This window comes from Brienomyrus brachyistius, chromosome 18, assembly GCF_023856365.1.
Source record: "Brienomyrus brachyistius isolate T26 chromosome 18, BBRACH_0.4, whole genome shotgun sequence".
NCBI lineage: Eukaryota > Metazoa > Chordata > Actinopteri > Osteoglossiformes > Mormyridae > Brienomyrus > Brienomyrus brachyistius.
The window spans coordinates 14,535,137-14,561,104 of NC_064550.1; the positions used below are offsets into that span (position 1 = coordinate 14,535,137).

A 25,968-nucleotide genomic window follows, 5' to 3' on the forward strand; every position below is an offset into this window, starting at 1 on the left:
TGATCCCGCTGTTGGGTTATGAATTCGACCCCAGTATTAATTCAACCAGAATCATTTGCTTTCCCGAACTTTCAAACGGAAACCAGTGAAAGGCAGGTTTTTTATGACGAGTTCAGATGAATATCCCTCTACTGTTCCGTTTCAAATGAGCGATGGTGACCATCTCAGCGACAGCTGACCGCAGGCAGCCAACCATCAGCCACCAAGTATTTGCATGGGGTAATGTCACCGATCTGATCTCGCCTCTTAGATCAGATATGACACTGCCAGCTGATGCAAATGAGGACCAGGCTGCGGGGCCACTTACTGCTCTCCCATGACCAGCTGTGGACCAAGCTGGATACCACATGACCAAGTGGCAGCCAATGAGATTAGGTTACTCCCGATGTCCTGAACCTCACTTCCACGATGGCGACTTCCTTACGGTTCCTAAGGAACTTAATTTCCATTCAACAACTACAATCGCATGATGCGACCTTACAGCGAAATAACGTTTAATTAGTCATTTTCTGTAACAAAATAAATCCCGGTAAACCTCCGTATTGCTGGATCGCTGCCAATATCAATATCAATGCCATAAACAGAAAAGTCTGGCAGGTCAATTCTTGGTTATCTCTGGCCACGCCCCTCCACACAACAAAGGAATGAGTCATCCTGAATGCCATAATAGCGAGGTTCTTTCACATAAAGAAGCGCGCCAATCTTCAGTCGGAGCGCAGCTCTGCACACTGTTGCTTTTTCCCAGAATGCACTTTCCCAGCAACCGTCTTTATGTTGTTCTTGCTTGTTAGAACAATGTTGTGTACCTCTTGCTCTTATACCACATACACTATAACCTGGGCATTCGCTGGAAGCTCAGCCAAACTGCACTTACACCTAGCTGACTCCTTGACAGCCGTATGTTTGCAACGTACTATTTGCCTCACTTGCATATCACTTTGAACAAAAGCGTCTCCTAAATGAAATAAAATGCGAATGTTCTTGAGTATGAATAACGCAGTGATTAAACACAGCCTCACCCTCAAAGCCACAGCCCCTGCTGGCCAGTGAGCGTGATAAGGGACAGAGTTCATGTTGGGACGGTGCTGGAGGCAAACATGCGTATGAGGGTGGTTCATGAAGACGAGCCCTGAAGTTCACTTCTGGGACACAACACACTGTGTAATGAGGGTGCATTCACCCAGAAACCACTCCTCTGGTTCAAGGTTCTGAATTACCACAGAACAGCAATCACATTGCGAATATAACAACAACAACAACAACAACGACAATAATAATAATAATAATAATAATAGACGCTCCACGACCCTGAACTGGATAAACGCTTACAGAAAATGGAAGTTATTTAATTATTATTATTATTGTTGTTGTTATTATTGACGTACTGTATTCAGGTCTTTTTAACTGGAAAGGAAATATATTGCATTTGGTCCTGAATGAGGATCAATACCAGACAATTAAATTAATCGCTATTTTATTAGAGCGTCTTGTCACAGATGTGGTGTAGCCTACAGGTCTCTCTCGTAAAAGCAGATGATCAAATTCCAGTCAAATGTTCATTTTCAATGCAAATCGGGATGATATGCCTCCGTATGATAAATGGCCAAAGGGCGATGTGGAGTTTATAGTAAAGGTGTGGTCGTTCAAGAACAAACACACGGACTCTTACACAGCTGCTGAAATAACTAAAGCACCACTGTTATATTATAAGACTTCATACCCCTACCTATCACCCCTTTATAAGTTTGGGGGTCGGGGCAGGAGAGGCAATTTCACTATGAATTAAAGCCAGTTAAAAATTAAGCAACAAGAAGGCGGGGAAATCGTTTTGTACTCTCTGTTGCATAGCTGTACGTCAGCTTAGCTTAATTTTTAAAATGTTCACAAACACCTTGTAGTTTGTTCAGTTAGTAATATTAGACGGAGCTGTATTGCAGTCAGATCCATAAAATGAGATGCTTATAAGTACAGATAAATTATCTACCGGCCGAGACGGGGATAGATAGGCGGGTCATGTGACCACCCCCAGGTGCGGGGTGAAGGTGCGCGCGGCGCTGGGGGTATGAACAGCTGCGTCTATCCGAACCGCTGCATTACGGCACTGATATAAGCTTTTAATTAAAGGTTTACGCTTGGATATACCCCCCTGAAAGAAGACAGACAGCCATGTCTATCAGCCGGAAGAACTGGTCGGCTCTGTCCAGGTGAGTGTCCGTCAAGGTGAGAAGGGAAGTGAAAGTGAAACGTGGGGGTCCGACATGGGGGGGCGAGGGGGAATATTGGCCATTAATACACTCTGAGATGATCAGTCTGATCGCAACGGCATTATTTGGACCCAGTTTTAATGGCATTAATCATAAGGAAGCTGCTGCGGTCTAGCTGAAGAGTGAAGGTACACTCGTGTGTTTTAATGGCATTAATTATAAGGAAGCTGCTGCGGTCTAGCTGAAGAGTGAATGTACACTAGAGTGTTTTAATGGCATTAATTATAAGGAAGCTGCTGCGGTCTAGCTGAAGAGTGAAAGTACACTAGAGTGTTTTAATGGCATTAATTATAAGGAAGCTGCTGCGGTCTAGCTGAAGAGTGAAGGTACACTAGCGTGTTTTAATGGCATTAATTATAAGGAGGCTGCTGCGGTCTAGCTGAAGAGTGAAGGTACACTAGTGTGTTTTTGCCTTCAACCCAGAAATAATACTATATGCTCATAACTGTGAGGCTTGGAAAGAGCAAGACATTGTTAAAATAACACACTTGCGAAAGTCAATGCGTCTGCTGCTATTTACTGCATACTCAAATAATAATAATTAATAATAATAATAATAATAATAATCTACAAAACATTTTTTTTATCTGGAAAGGAAATGTATTGCATTTGTTCAAGCTAAAATTCAGAACTCAGACTATACTTGCAGGCAGATCTGTTTGCATGATCTGAGTCATAATATACTTATCACAAACATGAATATGTATCCATCTGTAGAGGTGGGGGTACACCCTGAGCAGGACGCAGGTCCGTTCCTGGGAGGCACGTGGACATGTATTATCGGCCAATTTAGAAACGCAGGTTCACCTAACTGCGTGTCTGCGCTTCGGTAGGGGTTTGCCACCGTGTTATATAAATGAGAGAAAAAAAAACTTACTCTTAGACTTGCCGTTTTTATTAAAGCGGCTAATTATGACGTCAGTGTCAGTTAGTAAATTACAGCTGTTTTATTATGTTCCGTAGAAAGGCTGTACCGGCCATGTTCACCCATATCTGGGTGTGTTTTAATGACCTTTCAACGCCATGAAAACACCCTGCAACTGACAGGACAGCTTTCAAGCATTCAGTAAGGGTATAACTTTGGGGTGAGCATTAGGGGGTTGAGGTCTCTACCCATTTAAGGGGATCCAGGGGGTTTTATTGGCTAGTCTTGATTACTGGGGGGGGGGGGGGGGTTACAAGCCTCTCCCCCCCCCCCCATAATTTACACCCATGCATTCAAGTGTCTCTGACTGTTTCTCTGTGTCCTGCATTTTACAGTTTCAGTTTCCTTTAAGGAAAAGTAGTGATGAGGTGTTGCTGCTACATTATACTCTGTAAGTGATGGCATTAAGTCATTGAGTATGGGGTGGGCTTTAATAAAGGGGTCTGCCCCCTGTGTGCTGGAATAGCGGCTGTCCTGCCTTAATGCTGTATTATCTCTGCATGTCAGGAGACTGGAGCACCCCCCGAAAAGTCTAGGGTTCCATTGTCCTCCTGCTGTTTTGCCGGCCCTTATTTGCGGTGTGAGGCTCAGCAGCTTAGGATGCTGTGCCTGTGATCAGAAGGTCACTGGTTCAAATCCCTGGGTTAGCAGAGAGATTTTGCTATCGGGTTCTTGACTCTCAATATTCCAGGTAAGGGTGATTTAATGTGTAGGCTTACCTGGGCTGACCACAGGGGGCGAACTAACCTTGTAGCTCACACCCCCCAGTCAACAACCTTCACCAGCATCGCCAGCTAACCCCCCCTGCCCCTATTAAAGATATACTAGGCCTGTCTGACTTGTCTCCACTCATGATATAATGTATGTACAGTGTTACCTCACATCTGGTGAATATTATACTAATATCCTACATATAATCTCAATGAATATTTTAAATAACCACAGAATATCAGTTACGCTACACATAACTGATCATCGTGCCCCGTTCTAGCCCTTTGATAACCCCCTTCCCGTAATAACTTAGCCAGGCTAAGCTAAGCTAATAACAACAAAGGTGAGAATGCGTCCATGGTAACACAGAGAGCCCTCTGGCCTGCAGTCTGACCCGCCAGTGGACGGTGGAGGATGAGGAGGAGGTGGAGCGTGAGCGGCGGAGGAAGAACCGGAGCCATAGCAATGCGACGGACCCCGACGATGACCCCGCGGAGGCCTCGACGCCGACAGCGCTGGGCAGGTGAGTTCGGCCTTGTCCGATTTCACGCGGGAATCGCTCGTGAAGTAGCACAAGAAGTGTCACAAGAAGTATGCCGTGTGCATTCGACGTTGGTGATTTTTACAGACATCATCTAAGGATGAGTGGCGCTTATCAATGTAATTTTACCTGATAGATCATCACAGGAATTAATATAAGTAGTAGTAACTTTGACTGAATGTGCCCGCCTGTAAGTGCCGGGCCGGATTAAGTGTTCTGAGTGTCATTGGACAGCAGCACACATGACGTCACATCAGAAGGAAATGGAGCTGATTGGTGGCTCACAAAATACGGAAATGCATCTAACATATGAAGAACGTCACACACATTACACAGGCTTTTCAGTGAGCACCTTATTAACAAAACAATATGCAAGCACATGAAAAATATCAGGATATTAAATTGTATTATCTTGTTAAGAGACATTTGGGAATGTGACCGAGGGGGGGGGGTGGGTTGGGCTTTTGGGGGGTCCTGCTTGATGTCTGCCGAGGACGTGGTGCCCCTGGGCACTGCCCAAATGCCCATATGGTTAATCCGGGCCAGTGTACATGCATGCTTATATGCGTGCGTGTTTGCGTGTGGATATTTCTGCACGTGTGTGCTGTCTTCATGTGCTGGCCGTGCGGGTGCGTGTGCAGGCCGACTCTGTGATATACGTGTCCACGTGATGCAGCACCCAGGACGGCCAGGATACAGTGGATCAGGCTCAGGTGGACTTCATGGAGATGCTGCAGGTTCGAGACGAGCGGCGGAGGAAGCGGCAGGCGGAGGTGCTGAGGCACCAGCACCTGCAGGAGGCCGGACAGGACGAGGTCACCCAGGCCAGTTCGCAGGAGGCCCGAGTGGGCGGGGAGATGTCAGAAAGGGGGCGGAGCCTGGAAACAGCCCCAGTGTACATGTCTGCCAACAGCACCGTGAAAAATCAGGTCAGTGATACGCATGTGGTCGGCAGGAAGGGAGCTTTAATCTTTAATCTGCATTGCTGGAAGGGTGAGTTTTACTGGTTAGTGTGCTGGCATTGCTCCCGTCCAATTGGACAATGAGGGTTTGACCACCAATGAAGTAAAACATCCCAAAATATATAAGAATCAGACACATTGTGGAAAAGCACATGAACCTCTTGCTATAACGTTTTATTGGTGGAACCCTTTGGATTGTTCTGGGGGCTGAAACGCACCTCTTGGGTTTTGTCCAGCGCTGCTGGTTCTCCTCCTTACGGGTAAAATGCCCCCCATGCCAGAACCTACCAAGACGTGTTTATACTGCAGTCGCTCGTTACCCCACGCTGAGTGAGGTCGTCAATCATTAACAAATTTAACTGAATGGCCTGCGGGGGGTTGGGTGAGGGGGGTCCATGTTAAGTCTTAGATTGAATCATTGTTGTTGCCTGTGTTCTTTGATGCTCTGTTTTTGTCACAGGGAGGGAATGCAATACTGGGTGCGGAGCCGGGAACCCCGAAAGAATCCTCACGCAAGTTTGTGAGGTGACTACAAACACCGGAACTCTGCTGCAGTCAGAAACACAAACACATACGGGTGTTTTTACACGTTAGTAAGATTAACCCATAAATGCCAGCTACTGTAGGACAGTTAAGATGTGCGGTGTACTGGGTGCCACATCTGGGTACCAAATCTGACACGTGAGAGAAAGACCCACTTGGCCCAGAACTGACACATCCTAATGTTTTGTGTCCTTCAGCTCACTGTCCATATCCTTTGACAAGGGCCCCACGTCGCCCTCTGGTGGAAGCAGCCTGAGTTCTCCCATGAGCCCAACCGGCTTCTTCAGGGCAGGGTCCCCAGACCAACCTTCTGCCACCGTCAGGAATAATGGAGACGCACAGGTGAACGTCTGTGACCGCAGACTACTCACCCAGTGGTGTCTGGGGTCATTTTTGTCCATTTTCAGGAAACGTTCGCACGTCATCCTACTTCTTGAAACGTGATCGCTCTTTGAGAACTTAGACTTATTCTTGCTTTTTCCTGAATCCTCTCCTGCCTGAACCTGAATTCTCATCTGAGTCCAGCCCATTACTGTGAAATACTACAGAAAGCTTCTTAATATATCATATTACAGGGTATCTATGTAATCCAAATAACCTATAAAACGTAGGGTCTGTCTTACTACCCAGCACTATTAATCTACCCAGCACCTTGGTTGTGACCATGTCTGACTTGGTGATAATATTGTTGCTTCAACTGAGGGAAGGTTGAGCAAAAACCCAAGCAAAGAGCCAGACTTCATGTTTGACTTGAGTTGTGTGTGATTTGCACAGGAGTGTGAGGATGACTCTCCATCAAAGAATGTCACCAGCCCAAAGGAAAGGGAGCAGAATCCATTCAGGAGGCAGAACTACCGTGCCTGGTCCTTCAGGGTAACTCTATAGGAGGACACATCCCACACATCCTACACATCCTACACATCATCCATGTCACAGTTACATTATTAACAGTTACAGTTACACATCACAGTCATTGCTATGTCTGTTACACTGGTGCTACCTGATTCTAAGCCATTTTACTCTGAAGGTGATGAGAAAAAAAGACGAGAAAGAGAAAAGTCTTCCTTTTCAGAGAAGGTAAGAAACAGTTTTTTCTGTTTTTCAGAAAAAATGAGCATCTGGACATGAGTACTTGGAAAGTAGCCATGTGTTCAAACTCTAAAAATGTGATCAATATACTTTGTGAATATTCAGATTCCCTCAGGTCCGGTTAGGATATATGACCGTCTCTCATGTCCGGTTGGGATTAATGACCGTCCTTCACGTTCGTTTGGGATGTATGACCGTCCCTCAGGTCCGGTTGGGATGTATGACCGTCCCTCAGGTCCGGTTGGGATGAATGACCGTCCCTCATGTTCAGTTGGGATGAATGACCGTCCCTCACATTCGGTTGGGATGTATGACTGTCCCTCACGTTCGGTTGGGATGAATGACCGTCCCTCACGTTCGGTTGGGATGAATGACCGTCCCTCAGGTCCGGTTGGGATGAATGACCGTTCCTCACGTTCGGTTGGGATGTATGACCGCCCCTCACGTTCGGTTGGGATGAATGACCGTCCCTCAGGTCCGGTTGGGATGTATGGCCATTCTTCTGGTCCAGTTCGGATGTACGACCATTCCTCATATCCTGTTGGCTTTTGTGACCAGACGTACCTGTCCTTCAGGATCTGTAATCCCCTCGGCCTACTCTTCTTCTTTTCCAGTGCAAGTTTCAGAATTTCTTCGAATAACATTGAAGCTGCCAAGGTAAGATGACTGAGTGTCCATGGTTTAGTCACTTTTATTTATTCACTTTTTTGGTGATTTCAAAGGAATGTGCTCATCACAATGATTTGATCTGTGCCGCCCTCATGTGGCTAATGTAAGGATGTGCCTACCATTCATGCTGACTGTTTTTGCAGGCCTCAAATGATGAAGAGGATAAGCAATCCCCGTTTCTAAGGAAGTGAGTGGCAGGAGCTGTACAACACTTATTGTATATGTAGAAAGTTTTGCCCATCCTTGGTCATAAAGCCAGTGATACTTGTACAGCAGCCCCTTCAGGAAGAAGTGAGTCAGGTCAGATTTTTGTTGAGTTAGCTGTTGTCACAAAAAAAGCAGGTCGAGGAATCAGCCGAGTTGCCTTATTAGAGACTTTAAGTTTGTTATGTGAGACACTAACTGTGCTACACTCCTCACAGCTCAAGGCAGTGGTGCTAACTGTGCTATGCTCCTCACAGCTCAAGGCAGTGGTGCTAACTGTGCTATGCTCCTCACAGCTCAAGGCAGTGGTGCTAACTGTGCTATGCTCCTCACAGCTCAAGGCAGTGGTGCTAACTGTGCTATGCTCCTCACAGCTCAAGGCAGTGGTGCTAACTGTGCTATGCTCCTCACAGTTCAAGGCAGAGGCACAAACTGTGCTATGCTCCTCACAGTTCAAGGCAGAGGCACAAACTGTGCTATGCTCCTCACAGCTTAAGGCAGAGGTGCTAACTGTGCTATGCTCCTCACAGCTCAAGGCATAGGTGCTAACTGTGCTATGTTCCTCACAGCTCAAGGCAGAGGTGCTAACTGTGCTATGCTCCTCACAGCTCAAGGCAGAGGATCTCCTCCCGCAGCATTCAGGAAACCATGGAGAAGCTAGCGCTGGCTGCACAGGTGAGTACGCTCCAGTATCAGCATTAGGGGATCCAGTGATGACCAAATGAAGCTTCATTAACTATTTTCTGCATTTTTCAACTCCACTAGATGATGCTCTTGGTCTCCTTTGCTCATGCTTTGAGCCCTTTTTTGAACAGAGAAGCACCAATAGGGTCAGAAAATACAGGAAATTGTTCAGGAAACTTAATTTGGGCATAATTAGCGGGATGACTTTTCGCAATCACTGTGAGGCTCTCTGTGACAACTTCGCTCATAATAACTGATCGATAATTAGTTAAGTCAAAACAGAACCCGCATGTGGGGTCTAGATGGGTCAGGAAACAGAAACATCTCTTAAGCTCTAAGACCAAAGCTCTGAAATACCTGTTGCATTACTGCGAGTTCCAGCATGACACTTAGGTCATTTCCCAGCTATTTTTGCACCTCCTGAAATATACTGTAGAGTCTCGAAAAAGCCTTTCTGAATAGTGTTTCTAACCACTGACGTGGTGCTCACTCCTCACCTACGATGGCATTGGTGTTTGCAAGCCTTTCTGCTTAACCAACATGAAACCAAGCAGCAGCTGACCAATCAGCCTTGGGTTGTATGCAGTTAGTCACACAGTGCCACGCCCAGCTGACTCCACATGAACCTGTCTCCAGAAATCAGAGAAGATCAGATCCCCCACGGCCACGCAGCGGAGCCTGTACTCATCAGACGAGGTCTCAAGGAAGCGTGAGATCTTTGAGAAGGAGCAACAGGAGAGTGCAGAGCCAGACAGGGGCACCCAGGTAAACCGGGATGATGTATGCTAACATTTTACAACGATGACGATTGCTAGCATTTTTGGGTTTGGGTCTGATGTGGACAACAGTGCCCTCTAGTGTCAATAAATACAGAATAAGTGGTTGACAGAAGGATGGATGGTTGCAGTAGTAGATTCATTCCTCTAGGTGTCAGTGTTGTATTTATTATTCTAGTTGTAGAGAACGTAGACCACGAGGATTGTAAAAGAGTTCAAGGGTCAGACAAACTACAAATCAGCAACCCTGCAAGCTGTGCATTAAACACCTTGATTTATACCTGCCTAGAACAGAAGGTTTGCTTTAAAACTGAAGGATTAGAAGGTGTTTAAATGTAACATTCCATTATCCCACCAAGTAATAAGAAAGTGGAACCAGGTGGGCTTATTTCTGCTCCCACTACAGTCATGAACCAGGGCCGCAGTTTTGGCTTTGATGTTATATTTTTAGGTAGCGACTGTCAGAGGGCTAGCTGCCGAAAACGATTAGCGATGCTAACTGACGTCATCTTCGAAAAAGAGCAACAAATAATGCTAATCGACCAGATGCATCGCAGTATTGGCTAAGTTTAATGAGGCTGTTCCCTACCTGTGCTTGAAATGCGAACGCATGTTTTTGATTTATAGATGACAAAGTCCGGCTAGCTGCAGAGATACAGGATTGCCAGCTCACGCATCTGTCGTGACTCTCACGCGTCTGTCGTGACTCTCACGCATCTGTCGTGACTCTCGCACTCACGCCATAAATCTTAAGGCAAGCCTGCCTTATTCCATTATAAACCTAAAATTAAGTGCATCAAAAGCGTTGGGGTAGTTTGCAAACCCTACAGACTACTTACAGGTAATAAATCAGTTACATGCATGTAAATGAGCGTGCAGACTTGTCTCGAATTAAACATCTCGCTCCAGCCAGCTGACCAAACCCTGGAGATGACGGCCTTGGATTGCAAGCGTCTTCTTTTGAGATTGTCGCCCCTGAGTCACACTGGGAAAATCCCCACCAGAACAAAGATAAATGAAAGAATGTGTGTGTAGACCTTACAAAGTGTACACGCCTCAGCTATAGTCTGATTCAGCATGTAACGGAGCATGAAAACAGTGTGGTTGAAGTGGATCCGCGGCTCCGCCAGGGGCATGTATGTGAATCAATACTGGAAAAGTCATGTGTGGTATAGGGAAATGGAAATTACTGTCCTTGCTAGCATGCTGATGTCACTCAGCTGGATTGTAAGGGGAAAAGGTGCCATTTCTCAGCCTTACCTATCACTGAATCATCTGTTTACTTTGCTAGTACGACAGCCCATTGATTGGGAAATTGTCCCGGAACAAAATGGCGGCAGATATCCATCTGTATCAAATGGTATCGTAACACTGTCTCTTCTGTCAGGGAAATTGATTAATCTTATTCGTAAGTGCTCCACACCCAAATTTCAGCGCTCAGTGATGAGTGATCGATCGCGTTCGCGTCTTTAGGCTGTAGTTTGTTTTTCCCCAAGGTCGCAGCCAAGGTCATCCGGATCGGCACCTTGGTCAGCTTGCCCCGTCGTGACATTTTCAGTGACCTGTTGGGGGACTAAATCGCCCGGCCTGCAAGATTATTTGTATTTTGGCCCCGCTGAACAGTCTGGCCCCGGCATTTCCTCTCAGTGTCTGACCCGTGGGTCATGGAGCTGAAGATGACAGTATAGCTGCTTTGACCTTTGACCTGACCTCGGTTTCCGCAGCACCGGTTTAACGTGACAGTGGCCAGCAAGCGGCAGCTCTGGCAGAAGAGGGAGGAGGAGGCCTCTGCGCAGAACGGCAAGGCTCAGGATACAAGACGCCCGCAGGTATGGCCACCGCACGCCCCCCCTCAGACCCTCTGCGGGTTAAAGTTCTACATCCTCAAGCTGCTTTGCAAACGAGGCAGAACTATGGAGCAGTTGTGGGTAACCCCCCCCCCCTGGAATTTTTCAGAGGTGCTGGATGGGCGGCTGAACCTGTACTCAGACCCCCAGCTTCACTCTCCCCTCTAATATGTGCGTGTGTGACTTTAAAAAGCAGAGCATGATGGGATGTCTGAAAACTATCATATTCCACTGTACCTGTTGTCTGCCTGTGCAAATGGCAAATAACACTTTTTTCATATGGGGCGGGTGGTTTCTGAGGTTAAAAAAAAGAAATTGTAGCTAACAACGTGTCCTTTGCGTCCTTCTCTGAATCACAGATCAGCAGTTTGCATTCTGGGTAAGAATAGACTTAAAATATAAAAACGAACTGTTAAAAATGAAAGTGATGTAAGAGCGTCAGAAACCATTACAGACGCTCTACCTGCACGTACCTGAGACAGTGTTTGAAAACAGACGTTGCACAAGGGCAGTTGTGTGACTCACTGCTGGGTAATGTGAACCTGAGAAGGGCGTGGTGCGGGCAGGGCGTGTTTCCGTCAGGTCTCGCCATCTTCGCGGTGGTGGGGGTCCCTGATGTTGCCGCCAAACCTATCCTGGGTGTGCAGGAATCCGAATGTTTCTGCTGAAATCTGTGTGTTTTTTTCCTGTTACAGTTCTGAGGAGACAATAATGAACCCAGACGTCACGCTTGGGACGACGAGAGATCTGACGTTTATTCTGGGTTATTTTCTTATGTATCATGGATAATATTAATAATTAACCTGTGAAATCTTGCAGCAATTGACGAAATTTTTGAATTAGCTAGTTGGATGATATATTTTACAGGGATATTTAGGCCAGTCGTCATTCCTCCAATATAAATACATGCTAACAGATTCAAAGATTCTTCACAATGGGCAAGAACTAATAAAATATTTTTTCTGCATATCTTTTGGCTTCAGTCCCAGTGTCTGGTGAAAATTACTCCAGTCTCATTGCATGTAGAAAAGTGAATTGGCGCTGCATTCTGTTTTTATGTAATTGTCTGGCATTTAGCAGACTGTATGGGCCCACTGATGAAATACTTCTTGGTTCCTGCAAGCAGTGGCAATTTTAGCCACCATCCAAACCATGTGTTTGTGTTGGGCCAACAATCATTACGCTAAATATTAAATAAACGTGGAGATGCTGAAGCAGCGTGTTCTGCTAACCAGCGACTTACAGGAGTCTGGGACAAGGAGGCACTGATAGGTGTCCTGTGGTGTGTCAGTACTGCCCCGCTCTGGCGAGGGGGGAATCAGCGACTTACAGGAGTCTGGGACAAGGAGGCACTGATAGGTGTCCTGTGGTGTGTCAGTACTGCCCCACTCCGGCGAGGGGGGAATCAGCCACTTACAGGAGTCTGGGACAAGAAGGCACAAGCAGGAATAGGTGTCCAGTGGTGTGTCAGTACTGCCCCTCTCCGGCGAGGGGGGAATCAGCCACTTACAGGAGTCTGGGACAAGGAGGCACTGATAGGTGTCCTGTGGTGTGTCAGTACTGCCCCACTCCGGCGAGGGGGGAATCAGCACCTTACAGGAGTCTGGGACAAGGAGGCACTGATAGGTGTCCTGTGGTGTGTCAGTACTGCCCCGCTCCGGCGAGGGGGGAATCAGCACCTTACAGGAGTCTGGGACAAGGAGGCACTGATAGGTGTCCTGTGGTGTGTCAGTACTGCCCCGCTCCGGCGAGGGGGGAATCAGCACCTTACAGGAGTCTGGGACAAGGAGGCACTGATAGGTGTCCTGTGGTGTGTCAGTACTGCCCCGCTCCGGCGAGGGGGGAATCAGCACCTTACAGGAGTCTGGGACAAGGAGGCACTGATAGGTGTCCTGTGGTGTGTCAGTACTGCCCCCGGTACTTGCAGATAATATCCCCCGACCCCTGTGGTCCCGCCTCCATTTCCCAAACTGAAGGGCCTTTTTTGGGAACAGATATAGAAGGCTGCACAATCAAACTCCTGGGGTTAAAAATAAACACAAAGGCAGCGCTCACTCCCCCCCCCCCAAGCTCTGCACTGTTGTCATGGCTGGTGCAGCTCTCCCTGCCCGGTGCGATCAAGGAGGTCACGTGACCTCTGGCCAATTTAAAGGCTTCGAGGGGAAGACAGACTCCACACACTGGTTCCACTGGTTTTCCGTGACGTGACCTCTTCACCCAGACAGGTAGGACCGAGTACTAATTTTAAAAAAGGAGAAAAAGGTGAAACTACTTGGGAGGAAAACCTCGATTTGACTAGGAAATTACTGGAATACCGCTTAGTACTACAGCGCAAAACCTCACTGGGAACCACATTATCATAAACCATATCTGGACATGTAAACCGGCACGAATGGATTAAAAAAGCACATTGTTAATATGTGTAATTTATTTTTAATGAATTTGGAGCTCCAGGATGAGCATTGTGAAAACGGGACACTTGGCAAAACGGGACAGTTAAACTCTTAAGGTTCAATATATAGCATTCGTGAATTTAGAATTGTATCAAGATTCAAGACATCGAGATGATTTTTCCAGAAAGCACTTCTTCATAAAGTGTCCCATTTTAACAATATTCACACTATTACAGTGAACAGTCCGTTACCAATTATTAGCATTATCAATAATGTAACCGTTTTAGTAGAAAATACTATAAATGATCATATATTTAATGTAAATAATCGTATTCATATTACTGAATAAATAATAAATTCATAATACAGGTTACTTGATGGTAGAGAGTAACATCAAACGCAGAAACAATACATCAGAAAAGTTATTACTGCCAAACAAAATTGTTTTCTGTCTCGCAAATTTCAGGGACCGGAACTTAAACATGTCAGATAACGAGGAAGTAGAAGAATACGAGTAAGTGTTTGTCCCGAGGACCAAATCACCTACCGAATATCTATTCAGTGATCAAAATAGTCCGTGAGCCAGATTTCGTTAACAATAATGACATCTTATATAACAGCAAGTTCAGGAAAATACATTTTACTTCTTTATTCCTATTTCAGTACAAAGGCACATATTAAATGCTTTATTGTTTTATTCATTATTGTTTGTACTCTTTTCAGGGAACAGGGTGGTAAGTAATGAAATGACTGTTAAAATACAATTTAAAAATCATTTATAAGAAAACACTGCACTTATTTGCACTCTGTACATATACTTGCTTATATAAATATGCTTCTGATTTTATAGTAGAATCAGAACGTGCAGTAATTGTTCGTTGATCATATAGCAGTTAATACAAGGAAAAATCCATCTGATTAATGCTGCATAGAGGCAGACGAGTCCGCATTGTAATCAAGCCGCTTGCAGCATTGTCATGCGCAAACTGTCTATTCGGTGTGACTAACAAAGTTTGAGAAATATAAAGATTACACACTGTCTGCTTTAATGAGGTACATACCGCAAACTGGAACGCTGACCGCGGATTCTGTATGCGGCTGCAGCTATGCGCATGCGCAAAACAAGGGAAATCTGCGTCATTGCCTTTTATCACACATTATGCAAAATACCGGCAGTAGAAATTCCCTCTTAGTGTGGGGTAATTGCACATGCAAATCACCGAACAGTCCGTCAGGACAGTGGACCCACCCTGCCTCATCTTGTATCCAGGGTTGCCAATTCTCACCCATCTGCGGTGACACTCGCAAGAAATCTTACGGCAAATCTGTATTATTCCATTACAAACCTACAATTAGCCACATCAAAAGCGTTGGGGTAGTTCGCAAACCCTGCAGACTATTTACACTGTAATAAAACTGTTGGATACATATAAAAGCATGTGCATGTGTGTGCAGAATTGTCTAGAATTGAAAATCCACTCCAGCCAGCTGACCAAAGCTGGCAACCCCGTGTACCAGTCTACACTACTGCCGTCTGTGGGCGGCAGTTTACGTCCAGCATAAAGTCACAGTGACTTGTAGGTGTGGCTACTCTGCTTTCCTCCAGTGGGAAGGCAGGCGTCCTGCACCCGCGGCCGTTCAGACTGCCACTGCTTTGCCTCTCCCAAGGCATCACCCATGACGATTTGGCTTTAACATTGTCTAAGGTAAAGGCATGCAGAAAATGCCTGAACAGACCTACCACTATTTCTGTCTCCAATTAGAATGAGCCCTGGGGCGTTTGGGCCGCGTTTAACCCAACCTGTTCTTTCACATGAAAACACTGAAAAATATTTTTCTTAGTTAAGAGCGGTTAAACTGTTTTGGCATGCTTTAAATGCTAAACTAAGTACCACGAATGTGAATAAGAGATGCTATGTACAGTCTGTAATGTAGTATCATTCTGGGTTATAAGTGTCACCATACACACAGTGTACTGGTGATTGGAAGGTCATGGTGTTTAAATCCCTGGCTGACAGAGTGATGTCACTACTGGACCCTTGAGAAAGACCCTTAATCCCTGCAGAGCCTGTCTGACTGCTCTCTGATTCTCACTTGTTGACTCCCATCCTGGAAGGGATGATAATCACTTTGGACAAAATTTGGTTGCTAAATATATTTCTATTCTCAGGAGTTCTTGTATTTCCTTGACTATAATTCTCCAGACAGCATTGCTTCTAAAAGTTCAAAAGAAATTATCTATCCGTAGCACAGGGCATCCTGTAACAGATGTTCAGTCTGGGTGCGCTCCATCATCAGCCCGTAAAACTGGCCCGCACGTGTCTCCATCGGGTGGGTTAGCCGGTCGGGTTCCTCTCTGTAGTACGACTTTCCTTTCCAGGTGACATGTTGCTTGGAACGGCCTTTGGCCCTTAGAGCCTGGCTGGTAGAGTGCACTTGGATGGAAGTCTGTATTAACTCTCAGGAGGTGTATAGACGCTAATCCTCAAGGGGATCTATGCTAATCCTGAAGGTGGTCAATACTATTCCTCAAGGGGGTCTATGGTAATCCTCAGGGTTATGTGTGGGGCTTATAGTACATTTGATGATACATTTGAGACTCCAAGCATGAATCCCTGAATGGTGTGGCGTCATCATTAATATCCGATTGCCTAACCAGTACTAATGACAGGTGTTCTGTTTTGGGTAACCTGTCGGCCATGTTGCCTGGAATTGCTTTGCGGTCTGCCATGCTCCCTAACCGCGGGTGTTGTGTAGAAGAGGCAGACGAGGTTGTGCAAGAGGAGGAGGAGGAGGAGGAAGAAGCCCCGGAGGGTGAAGGTAGATCGTTTGCTGCATGTCTGCGTCACTATAGCAGCATGAAGGGTGAATTGTGAAGGCAAGGATGGATTTTTCTTCAAGGGGGAGGCCCCGGTGATTCGACACTGCTTAATACTAACTGCACAGGCAGCCATCGGTTTAGAAGTGTGGACACCGTTTATCCATGGCTCCACTTTCTCTCACTCTCTCTATTTATCTGCCTCTGTCTATGTTTGGCAAACACACTGAGACACACACGCGGAAACACACGTATGGAATGAGGCTCGGCTGCGATAGCGGCTGTGAGTCACCCCGTATCTGAAGGGCTGCCCGTATATCATTTTCCCGCACAGCTGGCAGACGGGCAGCCCGGGGCCTGTCATCGCCTTTAACTGTGCTGTTGCCAGGCGCAGCCCTGCCTAATCGCCATCATTACGCTTTTCAGATTGCACACACTTTCCACCACTGGAATGAAAAAGCCCCCAAGCCGGAGGATAGCTAATATTATCCCCGGTGAAGGAGAGAGCTGTGTTTAACACATTGCTTATGACATTTTTCATTTTCTGCACATTCCGTGGAAGCATTTCACAAAGGATTGTGTAACTGACCAGGTAACCTAGTTGCAGCCACGTGGCCGTAGTCACCATCTTCTGGACATTCACTGTGTGTGTGCATGGTTCCTGATCTCACTTTCATGATGCTCCTGGCCCAGATGCTGAAGGCGAGGCTGCTGACGATGGAGCACGCGGAGGAGGTGAGGCCACAGTCATCTTTGCCATCGCCCCGAGGCACTAGCCCAGTCTAACATTAGCATCAAGACCAGCAAGGATGTGATGTTATTATTCACAAGAAGTGAAAAGGATTCCACACGTCTCCTAACTCTACTCGCTAGCTATTTATTTATTTTCTGAAGCATCTTGGGGGGGGGGGGGGGGGGGGCTTTTTGAGTGCTTACTTCTAGGCTGAACAGGCTTTGGGGTGGGTGGGCGTAGTCACAGATGCGGGGTGAACGATATGCCCTTGCGTATAAAGATTCCTCGAATGCCAGGCCTTTTTTGGTCAACGTGGCTGGGGATTCTCCCCATGCCCTACTGCAGGGTCCTCCTTGTACTGTCAGCTTTCTATTTTGGGTTGACGCTCGATAAGTGTCGGGCATCACTGCACATGGCAGACTTTCAGGCAGCGCTGTCTGTTTGGTTCCAGGCGCTGGAGAAGAAGCTGAAGATGGAGGAGGTGATGAAGGCTTATCGCGGAGATCTCCTTCGTAACCCTGAGACTGTCTGAACTTTGAGGAAGTTGTAATATTTACACTTTCAGGCAGTAATTCCCAATTTAGTCCCCAGTGAAGAACAGACTCACCATTTTTGCTCCCTTTACTACTTAATATAAATTTGCATAAGCATCCTGATTTTACAAATGAATAAACAAATTTTATTAGTGAAAACATTACCAGTGAGGAGTGTGAGGATTTGAATCTCTTGATGAAAGCTGATATATTAACCTTCTTCTTCTTCTTCTCTTCTCATTGGTGCAACAGAGGAGACGAAACCCAAGCCAAAGTAAGTTACCTTGCTGGTTAGTTAGACCCGTGTCCAGTGCCCAGTGTCCAGTGTCCAGTGTCCAGTGCCCAGCGATGCTAACTGCCTGCTGCTGTCTATCAGGCCGTTCATGTTACCTAACCTGGTGCCTCCGAAGATCCCAGATGGAGAGAAAGTTGACTTTGATGTGAGTGAATATGAAAATGACTGTAATCAAGCACCATTAAAAAGACCCAGAAACCCAGAATCTTAAATTCATATCAGCACATAATATTTTGTAATGTAATTGGTTTAGAACATGCTTGCTTTTTGAATAGAATCTAGAATGTAACAAGAGGCATATTGATTCTAAAACAAAAACGAGGTTGTTTTCTTGTTCTCATTGAGTATATATCGGGGGGGGGGGGGGGGGGGTTACATCAGGGGGGTGTTACATTAGGGGGGTTTTACATCGGGGGGGTTACATCAGGGGGGTGTTATATCAGGGGGGTGTTCCACGAAGCAGGATTTCTTGGTTAGCTGGGTTTACATTTACATTTACATTTACAGGATTTGGCAGACGCCCTTAGCCAGAGCGACTCACATAAGTGCTTTGAGACTCTGCAATGAATTTCCGATGCTAGCTCAATAAGGACCCAAGCTATGAATACTATCTCTGAGAACGCCATTGAATAGTGCAGAATTTTTTTTCGAGTAAGAATATAGAAGTTCTACGTCAGGTATTTCTGAAAAAGAAAAGTTTTGAGTCGTCGCTTGAAGACATTCAAGGATTCAGCTGTTCGGACATCTAGGGGGAGTTCATTCCACCAATTAGGTGCCAGGACAGAGAAGAGCCGAGATGCGTGTCTTCCTTGTGCCTTGAGGGGAGGTGGGACCAGTCGAGCAGTGCTGGAGGATCGGAGAGATCGTGGTGCAGAGCGGGGTGTGATGAGGTCCTTTAGGTAGGATGGTGCCAGAGAATTTTTGGCTTTGTATGTGAGCATCAGTGTTTTGAATCTGATGCGTGCAGCTACAGGAAGCCAGTGGAGGGAGCGCAGCAAAGGAGTGGTGTGGGAGAACTTGGGAAGGTTGAAAACAAGACGAGCAGCTGCATTCTGAATCAGTTGGAGGGGACGGATGGCGCTCAGTGGTAAACCCGCTAGAAGCGAGTTGCAGTAGTCAAGGCGTGAGATGACGAGGGACTGGACGAGTATCTGGGTAGCCTGAGTGGAAAGACTTCCAGGGTTAAACTTAAGATAGAACTCATGATTGTCCATTAAGAGTTTAGGGAAGGAGCATTTATATAGGACCTCATGACCTCAATCTGGACAATCGGTGACCATCGTTAGTTAAACCCAGCTAACCGAGAAATCCTGCTTCGTGGAACACACCCCCCTGGTGAAAGGCATACATAATAATAATAATAATAATAATAATAATAATAATAATAATAATAATAATAATAATAATAATCAGGTCAAAGAAAGAAAGAAAGAAAGGTCTGCTTTCCAAAAAGACTATCAATGCAATCGATACTATCTTTAGCATCCACTTTGATTGCCTGCTTGTTGAACTCGTCCACTCGTCCCGACAGGACATCCACCGCAAGCGGATGGAGAAGGACCTGAACGAGCTGCAGACCCTGATCGAGGTTCACTTTGAGAGCCGCAAGAAGGAGGAGGAGGAGCTGATCAGCCTGAAGGATAGGATCGTAAGTGGCTCTGCCCTTTGGACCTGCTCCCATCCGTCTCCCCAATGAATAAAGACCTTCCTGACTGACATTCACCTGTAGGACAGTATTTGGTATTTCCTCTTAGGAACAGGAAGTGGAATGGTGAATGATCAGTTTTGGCTGGGGGAGTTGTCGTGCGTTTGAGTTTTCAATCCAGTAGGTGCTGAGAAGGAGGGTCAGATCTCTGTGAAAGATCAGAAATAGGAAATCCACAAAAAGTCACCAAGCGTAAAAGTCAACAGGTGCCAGGATTAAGCTAATTGTCTGCAGTGAAGTTGAACTTCTGTAGTCCATCTTGCTGTCGGCAGGAAACACGCAGGTCTGAGCGAGCCGAGCAGCAGAGGATCCGCAGCGAGAGGGAGAAGGAGCGGCAGAAGCGCGTGGAGGTGGGTCTTCTTCGCTAATGATCATCCTCGAGGGGTCCGTCTATTCACAGAGCTTCCCATGGTGGGGGAAAAAATGAATTCCTCTTAAATTCACTAACGGTGTGAAATCTGAACGTGGGCTTTATTGTCCATTTGACTTGATTTGACTTCTCCAGTCCAGTTCTCGCACAATATTCCGAACCCCAGTGTGAAGAGTAGATGGGTCATATCTGAGGTCACGTTTCAGGAGGAGAAGGCCAGGAAAGAGGAGGAGGAGGCCAAGAAGAAGGCCGAGGAGGAGGCCAAGAAGAAGAAGACCTTGACAAGCCTGCATTTCGGCGGCTACATGCAGAAGGTTGAGTCATCTTTGGTGGTAGACGTGCCAATAAGCGGCATGTGACTGGGCTGACCGAGACCTCTGGCCACACAGACGGACAGACGGAGCGGCAAGAAGCAGACCGAGCGGGAGAAGAAGAAGAAGGTCCTCAGCGACAGACGCAAGCCGCTCAGCGTTGACCACATGGGTGAAGATAAGCTCCGGTGTGTTTGTTCTCCTTTCATAGTTAATTGGGGGAGGGGGGAGGGGTCGTTATGAGACAGGATAATCTCATCACATGCAAAGGATGAATTTATTCACCAACACATTTGGACTTACACAGACAGCTGTGCCATCACTAATTCCCATCATACGTCGCTCTTGATTTCTCCACAGGGAGAAGGCCAATGAACTGTTCAAGTGGATGTACCAGTTGGAGGCCGAGAAGTTCGAGTTGCAGTACAAGTTCGCGCGGCAGAAATACGAAGTAAGCGGCATATCCATGCACCTGCTTACAGAAAGCACTCATGCTTTGTGGAGATAAGTGGAGGGAAATGCACTCTAGATGGGCCTCTGGATCATGTGATAACCTTAGGGTTTGTGAATCTTTTTTGACAACTTCAACTTTTCAAACGTGGCTGTCAAAAAGTCAACATCCTTGTTTGGTCGGTTCCCTTATCAGTGCCAAGTCTGCGCAACAACAAAGAACCCTTAATTCCAGAAAAAAACATACAAAAAAATGAAAAAAAGCAGCCCATTACTTCTCTGAGGTGTGTGGTGGTGCACTCTGCTGGTGTGTTTTGGGGGCTTAAAGAGAAAATAAATAGCAGGGATAAATAACCAGAGCTCTGTGGTCGCCGGCGTCTTACACGAATCCATTTCATTTTTTTAGATCAATGTCCTCAGGAACCGTGTGAGCGACCACCAGAAGACGTGAGTGACATGACGACATCTCACATGTAGCAAACCAGCCAAGCTCCTGCTAGGTTTGACGAACGCAATATAGAATGTAATAGTGACACTTCGTTCATCCTCGTGGGGAAATGCTCTTTTCACCGACCCCATCTTGCTCTCCATGAGACACACAGACGCACATGCAGGTGAGATCAAGCTTGGGAGGGTGCAAAGCACAGGGTCAGCCAGCATGCAGCACCCCTGGAGTTGGGGGGTAAGGGCCTTGTTCAGGGGCCCAATGGCGGCAACAGTATCCTGGCCCTGGGATTCAAACTAGCGACCATCCAATCACAGGCACACGCACCCCCCATAGCCTCCTGTGCGGGTCCCAGGCTGAGCAATGTCAATGGAATGTTGATATGGGTATTTTCCATTTCTTTAAACCAAATATACTAAACAATACAAATGCTGTTTTATTACCATCGGTCACACCCACTTTACATATGTGATTCAGTCATGAGGAATTGAAAGCATATAAATGGTGAGCCCAAAAGCAGGAATATCAAGGACTATGGTACAGGCGCTGGGTGCCACATTCCAATACCAGTGTTTTGGGTCTTCAGAGTTGTGTGGAAGGACAGTGCGTTCACGATTGGGGGACAATGAGGGACAAAGTTATGCGTCTGTGAAAAAATTTAATGCAGAGGTGTCGGATGTCTGAACAGTGGAAAAGGACAGTGTGACACTGTGCCCATGTGGAGAGGGGGGCGGTATGGGCAGATTCACTTATCTGGGGGCCCCAGGCTGGCATGAGCATGGACACTCTTGTGGTGCTGAATTAACTCACTGTTCCGTTTTTCCCAAGGCGGGTTGGGGCCTTGATATTTGCCGGAGCCCTGGGCTATAGCCTAGGATAGCCTGTACGATGATCCTCCCCTGGGGGCAGTCTCTGAAATACATTTTAACTGTTGATAAACCTGTAGAGGAACATTCAAGTTCAAACGTAGCCTTAAAATAAAAACAAAAGGATTCCCTAACCCTCTACCTGGAAAAATGTCTCACCCTGTGTGATCTTTCATGAACTTTCCCCTCCCGCTGATCCGCAAGCTGCTACTTTTCACCCCCAGCTGTCGAATGACCTTCAGACAGGGGTGGGGTAAATAAGACCCCTCCAGGACGGTGGACACAAAGGCACGGGTTAAATAGAGGTGTGTCTAAGGGGCATCTTCAGACTTCGAGTACCCCTGGGTATTATGGCGGCGGAGTGATGGACGCGGCAGCTGCACAGGAGAGCAAGGGGCTTGTTAGCAATACCGCGCGCTATACGTGGCGCCAAGGCTTGGCCAAATCCAGAACGTTCTTCCAGACACTTTCAGACTTCCTTAGACTTAAAGCTTTCTATCTGCATCCTGCCAGGTTTTGATCGTGAGCTGTTTTCTGATGTTTCATGGTACATGCCCTGGCATGTGATGTGCCAGTGTTGCACAACCTTGCTTACTCTGGCAGGACTGGCACCCCTCTTTGGCAGGACTGGGCGCGGCCAGAGGCGTTGCCTCTCCATGGTGGGGGGGGGAGGGGTGGCTGCATGGGAAGCTCAAAAAATCTACGATCGCTTCATGGTTGCATATAACTAGCAAGTAGGATCAAAAGACCGTAGCTTGCTAGCTTGTTAGTAGAGCACACTGCTTGAGCATGTCCTAAGTAAGGATCGCGTTTATTTAATGTTTAGTGTAGTGACTCTTTGTCGCCAACAGGGGGCCCCACGCGAGTGCGAGGTTCGAATGGTGGTGAAAACACTGTGACGGCCAATCAGTTAATGGTCCACACGCCATGTTAAAGCCAGTCGCTGTGGTCCCGAGGGGGGTGGGGGGTGGATTCTTTCAGTGACATGCTGCAATTCTGGATCGGAAAACAATTTGGGGGGGGGGGTCATCTACACTCTCCGGGGACGGCTGGAATGTCAGGGGATCATGGCCCTCGGCATTGGGGCATGGCCCCCATCAGCGATGGCAGCCGGCATTCTCCGCGTTTGAATCTGGGCCGCGGTGTGTCAGCGGCAGTCGCTGCAGGGTGGTCGGCCATCGCCAGTGGTCGCTCAGGGGGGATGGCGCACGGTATGAGGAAGCCACATGCAGCATGCAGTCCCCAGCGTCACAGAGCAGGACATGTGAGAGGGTGGCCTTAAAGCCACTCTTATAATCCCACAGCTTTTGTATAATTATAGCGTTACTTTATACCATAAATTAGTGAATCATCCATCTATTACCAATGATAAAGATCAGCAAAGACGGCAGTAGTTACACAGCAATTTTAGGCCGTTTCATAATGATTATAATTATCACCTGGTATCGTGTTGGGTTCAGGTACCCGCTCAGATAGCTCTCGGTCTGGCAGGCTTCTCCCATTCATGAGCAGGAGTATATGCCTGCTGTGAACATTAAGTTTGCCTGGCAGAAGGTCTCACCGGCTCCCGCATGCAGCCCGGACTCGGCTGAGCTACTAAGTTCCCTTTCTTGTTCCCCTGCCTTCAGCTCCAAGAGAACCAAGAGAGGACTGAGGAAGTAGAATCGAGGGGGTGCAGAGACGCCGAAGAAGGATGAGGACACTCCCCCCCCCCCCCCCCCCCCACCCCACCCCGGCTCCCCCATGTACATGATGTTGCGTTTTCACTCCAGGAACGTCTTCCTGAAAAATAAAATTCCCAGAGTGGCCGAGCATGTACGAGCAAATCACAATCGCAATCTCCGTTTGGGCCTAGAGCAATAGCGTTTTATTCTGTTACACTGCTCAACAGTAATTTCCGGATGATGTAAAAAGTTATGACAGATAAACAGTGTTTTCCCTGCTTCAAAATCCCCGTCAGCTTTTACTGCTGAACATTGTCATCAGCCGCTGGACCATATAAAGCTACTCAAGCAGTACAACTCCACGGGGCTGAACGTGGTGGAGGCAGAGAACATCAGACTGGCAGAGATTTAAAATGAGGCTCTATTGGCCATTGGCACATTTACAGGTACACAGAAATGTGCTTTTTTCCTTCATATCCCATCATGCTCTCCTTTTTAAAGACACAGACACACATAGAGGTGAGCGTGAAGCCTGGGGTCTGAGCGTTTGGTCAGCTGTCCATCCAGCACCCCTGGGGCATTTTTCAGGGGGTTACCGGCCCAACAAGGATGTAGCTACTCTGCCAAGCTTGGGATTCAAACCAGCAACCTTCCACTTCCAGCCAGAGAGGTCAGTGGGTCACCACCCCCATAGGACTGTTGCCTTTATGGGGAGGGGGACATCTGCATGTGGTTAAAACACAACCATAAAGCAGGAGCTTGCGGTTGGCGGTCGTTCTGTTCGGCGCCAGCCACTGAGCTCTCCTGAAACACAAAGTCCGCTCTCATGCCGAACTTCTACATTTCCTCCCATGCCTCAGTTTAAAACTCAGTCTCAGTTTAGTCTGGGTGAACTGCAAGAGCTAAACGCAGACAAATAGCAAGAGTGTGGCACCGTGATTGGGCACGTGTCCAGGAGTCCCGCCCTCCTGAGAAGCAAACTGGGTGTTTCTCAGTGCTAAGACCGTGGTACTTATGTAGGGGGGAAACTTGACACGATAAGACTTGAATCGTCCTCAGTGGGACACACCCAGACATTCACTGGGCATGAACAATTATCCCACATTGCTTACCGTGTAAAAACATACCCGTTTGTCTTCTTAACAAAGAACCAGATATACCCAAATATGTTGCCACTAGATTCTTTCTTTTGCTGAAAATAGAAGTCAAGATAACAATTAAAGGTTACGAAAGTCAACACTCTTAACTTAAGAAAATAAGGAGGAAGAAATACTGAGTTTGAGTCAATAAAACATACTACAAGCAAGACGAGGGATTGTGCAGGGCTATCATAATCAGGAAAGGTAGAGCTACCATGCTAGGCAGCTTTTACCTGCAGGATAATGACCAACACATGTAACAGGCAGGATTAATCCTTAGGAACATCCAGGAGCAGGTTTCCCATTTCTGGGCCCCACATTTTGCCCCGCCCACATGTTTCAAAAATGAAAAAAAAAAGTAAAGTCAGAAGATGCTAGCTAGCTAGCTGGAACGCGTTTATTTAATTTTTAGGGTAGTAACTTTGTGGCCAGCATGGGTCCCACCCAAAAGCATGGTTTGCATGGTGGTGAACAGCAGCACTGAGAACACACCCGTATGGTCGGGATCTGTGGAACGGGATTAGGGTTATATTATGCATTATAAAGCCATAGAAAAAGCTTACAGCAGACAGAGTATGTCAGTATTGGTCTAACAGGTATGTTGTGGTATTTGAGACAAATCGCAGGGTGTGAGAAAATGCTGGGCCGTCCAGAGAGAACTTTCGATGGCTGAAAGGGTTAAATAAATAATGAAAAAAAAGAGCCAGACATGATCCCTGTGCGTCGGTGGCAGCCATCACCACTGTAAACGTATCAGACATCCATAAAAGGCACAGCATGATAAACAGGATCACAGGAAGTTAGCAGATTCAAGCGAATGTCTACCTGTCACGGAAAAAAAACTATTTTTCATGTAAGCTAATTAATACTATATCATTGTTATAGATCGCGAATCCCTAGTCACATTCCAATAGAAGGTGGCAACATGCAGAAAACACCCCTGTCAACCCATGAGCTCTGCAGGATGGTGCTGCCATGACCCGGTGAACTTCACAGAGAGAAATGTCATCTGGGGAGGGTTTAGCCCTAAT

At 46.8% G+C, this 25,968-nt stretch overlaps 2 protein-coding genes across 4 annotated transcripts; both read left to right on the forward strand.

Annotated features, from left to right (window-relative positions):
• The first annotated feature begins 1,915 nt into the window (after positions 1-1,915).
• lad1 (ladinin) lies at positions 1,916-12,184 on the forward strand. Its single transcript, XM_048984715.1, has 13 exons — positions 1,916-2,204; positions 4,289-4,423; positions 5,118-5,370; positions 5,864-5,928; positions 6,144-6,288; positions 6,721-6,819; positions 6,974-7,023; positions 7,650-7,692; positions 7,848-7,891; positions 8,517-8,583; positions 9,229-9,357; positions 11,093-11,197; positions 11,911-12,184. Exons 1-13 carry the CDS (start codon positions 2,167-2,169, stop codon positions 11,914-11,916), a joined length of 1,179 nt encoding a protein of 392 aa, XP_048840672.1. The 5' UTR covers positions 1,916-2,166; the 3' UTR covers positions 11,917-12,184.
• A 1,147-nt stretch (positions 12,185-13,331) lies between these two features.
• tnnt2a (troponin T type 2a (cardiac)) lies at positions 13,332-24,963 on the forward strand. 3 transcript variants are annotated; one of them, XM_048984728.1, is made up of 14 exons: positions 13,332-13,440; positions 14,075-14,122; positions 14,332-14,342; positions 17,120-17,161; positions 17,611-17,640; positions 17,945-17,966; positions 18,069-18,132; positions 19,519-19,635; positions 19,965-20,042; positions 20,269-20,376; positions 20,452-20,561; positions 20,734-20,824; positions 21,230-21,270; positions 23,763-24,963. In XM_048984728.1, exons 2-14 carry the CDS (start codon positions 14,091-14,093, stop codon positions 23,794-23,796), a joined length of 780 nt encoding a protein of 259 aa, XP_048840685.1. In that variant the 5' UTR covers positions 13,332-13,440; positions 14,075-14,090; the 3' UTR covers positions 23,797-24,963. The 3 variants fall into 3 exon arrangements, with proteins under 3 accessions (XP_048840685.1, XP_048840684.1, XP_048840682.1); XM_048984725.1 differs by lacking the exons at positions 13,332-13,440; positions 14,075-14,122; positions 14,332-14,342 and adding an exon at positions 14,384-16,428; XM_048984727.1 differs by lacking the exons at positions 13,332-13,440; positions 14,075-14,122; positions 14,332-14,342; positions 23,763-24,963 and adding an exon at positions 14,382-16,428 and having other exon boundaries at positions 21,230-21,274.
• Positions 24,964-25,968: the final 1,005 nt, after the last annotated feature.